General features: G+C 54.4%; 1 protein-coding gene across 1 annotated transcript; it reads right to left on the bottom strand.

The window, feature by feature from the left end:
- Positions 1 to 910: 910 nt before the first annotated feature.
- On the bottom strand, positions 911 to 5,862 carry LOC311422870 (keratin, type I cytoskeletal 14). The gene is made up of 8 exons (XM_084496366.1): positions 5,312 to 5,862; positions 3,503 to 3,585; positions 3,046 to 3,202; positions 2,625 to 2,786; positions 2,413 to 2,538; positions 2,088 to 2,308; positions 1,686 to 1,735; positions 911 to 1,186 (listed from the first exon to the last, which is right to left on the bottom strand). The coding sequence occupies exons 1-8, from the start codon at positions 5,828 to 5,830 to the stop codon at positions 1,089 to 1,091; spliced, it is 1,416 nt and encodes a 471-aa protein (XP_084352492.1). The 5' UTR covers positions 5,831 to 5,862; the 3' UTR covers positions 911 to 1,088.
- Between the last annotated feature and the right edge of the window lie 2,866 nt (positions 5,863 to 8,728).

The raw sequence follows: 8,728 nt of genomic DNA, 5'->3' as shown, positions 1-8,728 counted from the left end.
TCACTGCCCTCCGAGTACAGAATTTCTTCCTAATATCCTTATATTGTGTATTTTTGGATCTAAGTGATCCATCAGCCTTTTGGCTCTGAGATGACGTTCTCTCCCATCTCTAGCCCACAAAATACACGTGGGGGACGTGCGACAAGCACAGCACCCTTTGGTTCTTGCTGCTCTCCGTGGGAAGTGAGTGGGCAAAGCAAAGGCTCAGCCCGGTACCAGGCTGCCCGTGCACGGGTTGCATCACCTTGTCCTGCGTGGCAGTGTGCCCGCAGACGGTGTTGACATAACGATAAGTAGCTCATGTTTCAAGAAGGATTTTAGCAGTGATCTGCTAGATGTCACAGTGATAAAAAGTTATTGCCACTCATCGCGCTGCAGATTAAGCAGTGGTTACTTTAGAGCCTGTTAAACGCAGCCCTCGGCAACGTTAAAATGCCTGTATGAAGTTTTCGTGCAATGCGCCTAATAGTGTGATTTTAAGACAGGCAAATGAGACAGAAGGAATGTTTGTGCAAGGTTTGCCAAGCTGTCTGATGCTGTGCTCGTTTAAGTTCAGCCTGTAGGTGAAAGGGATTCTTTACAATATCAGGACTTTGAGAACAGAGCTTTGTTTTGTTGGCTTTAATCAGCTCCTGTTTGGCACTTTGTCCGAAAGCATCCTTGCCTTCGTTTCACATCAAAACAATCAGTGTACGTCTCAGTCATCCCATGGGCCCATGCTCAGTGTTAAAAGCTGCCCCAAATTATTTTTGCGCCAAGTGGAACCCGTGCTCCTCCGCTCCCCTCCCCACGCCGGCTCCTTCATGTGGTTTCTCAGGACTTTCCCTGGCGCGAACACACAACCCCGGGGCTTTGCGAGATCACCTATCAGTGACAGACAAGTCTGCAGTTGCATGGATGAAAAAAAAAAAGCTTTATTAAATGTGTACAGAGTGCACATTAGCACCTGCGCGAAAATCAGGGTAAATCAGGGCGCAGAAGCAGCCAGGTGAAGCTGCCTGCAGCACAGCCCCACCGAACAGAGCCTCGGCCAGGGCTTGGGTCAGCGGCCACGAGCCTGAGCCTGGGGCCAAGGGTCCCCAGCGCCGTTAGCGGGTGGTGAGGGCGACCTGCTCCCGGGAGGACACCACCTTCCCGTCCTGCACCTCCTCCACGATCGTGCGGACCTGGCGGGAGGACGTCATCCCTGCGCAAGGGAAGAGGGAGAAAGTTATTCGGCGGGCAGGGAGGGGAGAGATCTCCTACCAGGGGCTCGGGTGCTGCACGAGGACAATGTGGGAAATCTCATGGGGTACCAGCCAACACGGCTTGGAACAGCTCTGTAGGGCTGGAGGAGGGAAGAGCCAGGCTGCTGAGCAGGCTCGGGAAGGCAAAGGGCCCACTCCCTAAATTCCTAGCGCGGTTTGGTCCTGCAGGTCTGCCCCCAGGTGCAGCGCTGGCTGCTCTGTCACAGGGCTCATTTAGGCCGAATCATTCCTGCGATAAAGGCATGCGAGGCATTTCCCTTCCTGACAGCTTTTTCCTGTGGTTACTCGTTGTAAGATGCTCGCACACCATCCTGGCTGCTGACACTGCCTCAGCCGGCGAGGCACGCCTGAGGACTGCTCCTCAGCCAGGCTGGCAGCTGCTCTAGGAGCAAACCTCAAAGCTGTGTGCACGGCGTGCGGGGCAAGGTGCGCTCTTACCATCCCTGCCGGAGTGCGAGGACATCGCAGAGGAGTACTGGGAAGAGATGCTGCAAGAGAAGGAGAAAACAAAAGAGAAGTTAGGGACAAACTTTATTGCTCTGTGGGCTCTGTACTGAGGCAGAGGAGCAAACCAGAGAGGTCTCATGGGGGCTACGATAGCATCTGCTGTGCTCAGTGTCTCCTGGAGTGAGAGGGACCATTGCCCCCTTCCAGCTGGGTCTGGTGCCTGCTGCAGCATCCCACTGCAGACAGAAGCCAGGGACAGAGCCATTGGGGCTGGCATGAACAGCAGCATGAGCCCTGAAAGCTGCAATCAGGATGAGGCCGTGGCCAGCAAATTTTTCTGCCTACTGCCTGTCCCCTCTGACCCCGCTGCCCCAAATGAAGCCCTTTACGCACTGGGCGTCCTCGCCCTCCAGGAGGCGGCGGTACGTGGCGATCTCCTGCTCCAGGCGGCACTTGACGTCCAGCAGGACCCTGTACTCGTGGTTCTGGCGCTCCATGTCGCAGCGCAGCTCGCCCAGCTGCTCCTCCACGCTGGTGATCAGCCCCTGCAGCTGGGCCAGCTGGGTGCCGTAGCGGTTCTCTGTGTCGGCCAAGGTGCCCTCCAGCGCCGCTTTCTGTGTGTAGAGGAGAAGGACGAGGTCAGAGGGGGACAAGGATGATGGGGAAGGGAGGGGACCAGCCAGGGGACCCCCTGCCCACAGGCAGCAGCCCCTCGTACTGTGCTGAGCTGGGACTGCAGGTCGATCTCCAGGCTCTGGATGGTGCGTCGCAGCTCCGTGATCTCCGTCTTGCCGCTCTGGAGCTGCTCCGTGTTGATGGCCACCTCGCGGTTCAGCTCCTCCGTCTGCAAGAAGGCCAAGCCAGGTTACAGCCAGGTGAGGGGGCTCAGCGTTGGGCCCCACAGTTACGTGGGCACGTGAGCGAGCTCACCTTGCTGAAGAACCACTGCTCGGCATCCCTGCGGTTCTTCTCGGCCAGGGTCTCGTACTGCTCCCTCATGTCAGTCAGGATCTTGGTGAGGTCGATGCCAGGAGCAGCGTCCATCTCCACGCTGATCTCTCCACCCACCTGCCCACGCAGGGCATTCATCTCCTGCAGGAAAAGAGACACATCGGAGTGGAACCATCATATTTTCACCGTGACAAATTTCACATCACTCCTGTTATTCACACCCAGCAGCCGAACCTCACAGACCTCCTGTCCGAAGGGATCACTGCCCTTCCACACGTGCATTTGTGCGTCTCCTGACAGCCCTAATTGCAGACAGTCCTGCATGCTGCACCTGGCCCCCTTTCCATTTCACACAAGGTCCATTTTGTCAGCACAAGTATGTGCCCGGCTCCATGCTCACCTCCTCGTGGTTCTTCTTGAGGTAGGCCAGCTCCTCCTTCAGGTTCTCAATCTGCATCTCCAGGTCAGCTCTGGCCAGGGTCAGCTCATCCAGGACTCTGCGCAGGCCGTTGATGTCGGCCTCCACGCTCAGGCGCAGAGCCTGCTCCGTCTCAAACCTGCGGGCACACACTCACAGTTACTCCATGCAGCCCTGCTGATACAGATTTTTTCTTCTTTTTTTCTTCCCTAGCGTGTGCATTTCTGCCAAGCACCTTGCATGACGTGCATGCACAACTCTCTACAGAGCAGGAATGTCAGGACAATGCTGTGTCCAGGAAGAGGAGCACACTCCCAAATGTCCTGCAGCCAGCAGTGAGCTGGCAGTGTGACTTTGGTTGCAGAAAGCAAAGAGAAGCCTTAAACGGGCTGGCTTTTCCCTCCCTCCTCCCAGGAGCTCCGAGAGGCATTGCACTTACTTGGTTCTGAAGTCGTCAGCTGCCAGCCTGGCATTGTCAATCTGTAAGACAATGTTGGCATTTTCGACGGTAGCAGCAAGAATCTGGGAGGGAAAAAAAGAAAAAAAAAGGAGTGAAAAGGTCATTCCACAACTTGCATGTTTGCTGTCGGAGTTCCTGTTCAGGACTGCAGCAGCACAGAACCGCCTGCCCTTGGGCTGGACTTCCACAGGGACTGCAGAGAGAGGCAGGATGCTGCAGCTCAATCCCTCCTTGGCACGAATTTGGTCTTGTGAAGGCACCGGCACGCGCACGTGTTGCAGCCTGTTCGCTGCCGGAGCGGCATCTCCGGACACTCCCGCAGCGTTCGGAGTCCTGGCAGTGCCCTGGGCCACGTCTGGCAGCACCGAAGGGCCCAGCCGAGAAGGGAGGTGAGGAAGGAGTGCCTTGTGCCCAGATTGCTTTCGTAATTGCACCCCGGGTGCGAATATTTGTTCTGGGATTCAGAAAATGATTGGCCATTTAATGAGCAGTAATTTCTGTAGCCACAAGCTAATGAAAAGCTCGCGCTGAGCTGTGATGCTTCGGGGGGTGTTTTAGCAGTAATCCAGGAGGGAATATTGAGCTCACAATTTGGCAGCTGCAGGGGGAGGGAGGAAGGGGCTGCCTCGCCCTGGGCAGAGGCTTTCTGAGACCAGCAGTTCACTGCTCACCTCCGCAGCTTTCCGTGCTGCAGGTCAGAGCGCGCCCAATGGGCTGCAATTTGAAGAGGAGCTTCGTGTCTCAAGGCAAGAGCCTTTCACCCCATCGTGAAGCCAGGAGAAAGGGAAAAGAACTGAAAAGTTCTAGGTTGACCAGAGCCTGCCAGTGCCACTGCCCCTTTCCCTGGCGTTTGCCATCACAGGCAGGACAGTTGCCCACCCGCACACCTCCGTCCCCTCCGGTGGAGCCTGGGCTGACTAAGGATGCTGTCACCTGGCGTAGACAGTGCTGAAGGACCACGCAGTCAGCTCCCAGTGAGTAATATGGGCAGAGCTGGTCGTGGGGAGGAACACGATGGCAGTGCAGGAGGGGAAGGACAGATTCTGATCCTTTTGCCCAAGGACCTTTTCCTAAAATCAGCCAGGGGGCTGCTAGGAACAAAGGAACAAGTTGGGCCATGATTTCCTGTGCTGCATTTCAGCTCAGCTGAGTTCAGCACCTCTGAAGCCACCTCCTGCAACCTCTATGCCCTGGCTCCTCCTGGTTTTTCACTTGAGCCCGTGCTTGCACCTCCCAAAGAAGAAGCATCCCATGGGGCAGTTCCTTCATTTTAAACTCCTCTGCTCAGCCTATCAGGCTAGAAATGATCTGATTTGTAGGATCTTCACCAGAACTGCTTGGCATCACAGCTTGCATATCATTCTTCAGGAGTGAACAGGGGCAAGGAGATAACGTGTCCCTGCCTGCAGAATGCTCAGTCAGGAGCCTGGCAAAGGCAGCACACACTTGGGGCAGGAGCAGCATTGAGGAGAGGTGGGTGATGCCTGGCCTTGCAGCTGCTGAGAACCGAGCCAGTGTCCGAGACCCTCAGGCTCCAGCTTTCCTGCTCGCCTTCCTCCCTGCACTGAAATACCCCACTGAAAACACATCCTTGTGCCTCATGGAGGAATTGGTCCATAAACTGCTGCTAACAGGTTATGGCTACGATTTCCCAGCAAGGTATTTCTCTTTTCCCATCTCAGACCATTACCTGTCATCTGTTAATTCTCGTCCCTTTGGGTTTTAGGGACAGGCTCATCTTTAAAACAAGGGACTTTAGTGAGGACTTGGATAACCACAGCATCCTACCTTGCTCCTGAGCTCCTCGATGGTCCTGTAGTAGGGGCTGTAGTCCCGGTCGGGACCAGGTCCCTGCTTCTTGTACCACTCCCGGATCTTCACCTCCAGGTCGGTGTTGGCGTCCTCCAGGGCACGCACCTTGTCCAGGTAGGCGGCCAGGCGGTCGTTGAGGTTCTGCATCGTCTCCTTCTCTCCAGCTGGGAGGATGCCATCACCCCCTCCAAAACCACCTCCAAAGCCACTTCCGAAGCCGGCCCCGAAGCCGCTTCCGAAGCCGGCCCCGTAGCTACCCCCAAAGGCAGCGCCCAGGCCCCCTCCGACGCTGCTGCAGTAGCTGCCCCCATAGCCGCTGCCCAGCCCCGAGACGATGCGTGAGGAGACAGAGTAGCTGCTGGAGCCTCCGTGGACGCTGGGGGCTCTGTAGCCTCCTCCGCGCACGCAGGAAAGCCTGCTGGAACCCCCCCCCAGGCCTCCCAGGCCCTTGAGGGAGGAAGAGGAGGAGTACTGCCTGACAGTGGTGGTGCTCATGGCGAGGGGCAGTGGAGCTGTGGTGCTGGAGAGGGACACCTGGCTCGGCAGCGCAGACAGCGAGAGTGAGCTTCCCCCGGGCTTGGAGCCCTTTATAGCCCGGGCAGGAGGCGTTGCCGGCGCTTTTTTTTTTTTTGTTGTTGCATTCCCGATGATTTTCATCACTCCTAAAATCTGAGCCAACTTCCAGAATCGTCATTTTTCCTTTGTTCTTTCATGCTTTTTGTCATATTTCACTCGAAACACCTTATCTCATGAAGGGCGTTTTAAAACTTCTTCCGTTTCCAAGTAAATAGTCAGGTGTGATTCAAAGGAGGAGGCTCCTTGCTCAGGGCTACATTTTAATATTCCTTTGTGGTGTTAGCTCAGAAACAGAACTATTCAGCCTGTGTTTTAGTGGAGTAAGTCAACATCTCTTTTGCTGTGTCTGTTTGTCCCAGCTACCGCCGTCCCCTGCTCACACCGTCCGCACAGCCCGGCTGCAGGACCACGACCAAGCAGGGAAGCCCTAAATACATCCACATCTGTGAGCCCAGCGGTGCTGGAAGGAACTTGGCTGCCAGTCCTGGAAATGCAAGTCCTCCCTTTCATCCAGCATTGAAAAAGGAGTTAGTCCTTCAGGGCTCATTCAGTTCTGCCCTTCAGAGACCACCCAAGAGCGGAGGAATAAGGAGGAATAAGGGCAGGCGGTAAGGAGGGGTTGTTCTCCCTGGTTCTTTGTGAACAAGCCTTGCAAACTGTTCAGAAAGGGCAGGGCATGGCTACTAGCTGCAATAGCTTAAAAATAATGGGATTCTCCAGGAAAAAAATGGAGAATTGCATCAAGCAGATGAAGGATGTTGGGAAAAGGGCTCCTGGTCACTGAGCACTGGGGAGCAAAGAGCTGGAAGCTGGCAGCACCGTGGTGAAGCAGCTAACGCTAACACTGCTTTTGGTGTGAACATCCTTATCAGTTGTGAGCAGGGAGGACGACTTCAGTGTGAGTCTGGAGCTCACAGCTTCCATGTAAAGAGGAATTTGGGGGATCTTGGCTGCCCTGCAGAGCGAGGAGGCTCCGGAGACCCGCGTCCCATGCGTGGTCGAGCTCGGCTGTCGGTTCTCCGTGCTGAAACCACAACCCTGAGTGTCACTCGCTAATCATGCAGGGTGTGGAAGAGAAGATATTTCTCATGTGTGCGCACGGTGAGCTGTTCGACTGTGTTCATCGACAGGCCCCAACAACCCCTTCCCAACAGCCAACTAATTCGTTAGATCACTTGCCAGGAACGGGGGGGAAAGAACTTGGAAATACGCAACGAAGGTATGGGCTAAGTAGCTTTGAATGGCACGACGCCCTCCCATCTGCGAAGGCAGCTGGGAGCGATACAGGGCTGGGACGTGCCCTTGGGATTCCACTCGCTGGCAGCTATGGGGAAACACAGCAGCAGATGTGCCCGCTCGGAGGCAGATCTGCACAGCAGCCCGCTGGCAGAGGAGGAGGAGACCCAAAAGCTCCTCCGTGTGCTCTCCGGATGGAGGGAACCTTCGGTCTCTTGGCGGAGGCACCTTCTTGTGGTGTGAGCACCAGCAGCCGAGGCATGGAGCCGGTTGACCCCCATGTTTTGTTCCTCTCCTCTTTGGATGCAGCACAAGGGAGGCAGGGGCCGGGAGCTCCGAGCCTGGCACTTTCTTCTCCAGCTCCATCCACAGCTTCACCTTGATAACATCAAGAGGCAGAGCTCACGGATCATCCCCGCTGAAAGGGGACCAGCAGTGACACCAGCAAGTCCTTCTACAAGCCCAAACCCTCAGCCTGGATGCTGGTGAAGCCTTCAGGACAGTCAGCCAGCAGCAATAACCAGCTCCTGCATGGGATGCAAAACCGTCACAGCGTTACGAGGCGGACAGCATGTCCTTTCCTTACGTGAAATTGCCTTTTCTTTCATCCTTTGTTCTCTATTTAACCGCTATAAGTGTCGTAAAAATACACGTCGCTCAAAGTGTCTAGGATACGTTGATAATACCGCCCAGCAGCAATTAAAATTACGAGGTGTTAATTAAGACTTAAAACAACAAATTAAAAATTCTAAGTCGTTATTTAGCATGACCTCCCATTGAACACAACCACTAATGACTACATATTGTTTGTTCCACCTTCTCTTTTAAATAAAAGGCCAACTATTAATAAATCAGGCTCCCGTGCACACTAGGAGCCTATTTCTTACACATTTCAAAATCAAGATGCCATTTCTATGGCATAACAGTCATTTCCTGGTAGCGTGTTGGTGTTTAAACATGCCGTTCTGTCTCCAGGAGGAAAATGGAGATAAAAATCTGGCTCCAAACATGTGTTCAGCACACAGACATGGTAGATGGAAGTATTTGGACAAGAACACATCTGTGTTTTTTTTTAGTGGGCTTGCGAATATCAAATTATCACACAGAAGTTCCCTAAAAGGAGTGGAAAACCCACCCCTTCGTATCTCTTCATAAGTGGTCTCTTATGCCAGATTAATTCCCTGTATCCTGAGAAGTCAATCCATCTCTCTGGAATAAAATCCCTCTTTCTGAAACCTGCCTCAAGCTGCCGCTGCCTGTCTGCATAAGCCACCACCTGCAGCTCCCTCCTCAATGGGTTTCTTAAGGTGAGGACTAATTGTCAGCGCTTTAGGCAGGAGAGAATCCACATCTGCTTTCCACACCTATCTTGCAATTTGCAGTAGCAGGCGTAATTAACATAGGGGATTTTGTTAGCGAGCTGGTATTTATTGTTTTTACAGCAGCGTGGATGTGCCCGGGCTTTTCCAGGAGAAAAACACAAAGCAAGGACGGATTCCAGAGAGGCTCCTTCAGCATCTCCACGCCGGGAGTCGCAGGGCAGGGGGCTCAGAAGAGCTGTGAGAGGTCCTGGCGGTCCCT

This window comes from Aythya ferina, assembly GCF_964211825.1.
Source record: "Aythya ferina genome assembly, chromosome: 23".
Lineage (NCBI taxonomy): Eukaryota > Metazoa > Chordata > Aves > Anseriformes > Anatidae > Aythya > Aythya ferina.
Note: the sequence above shows the minus strand (reverse complement) of the source record. Positions and strands in the feature narration are given on the sequence as shown.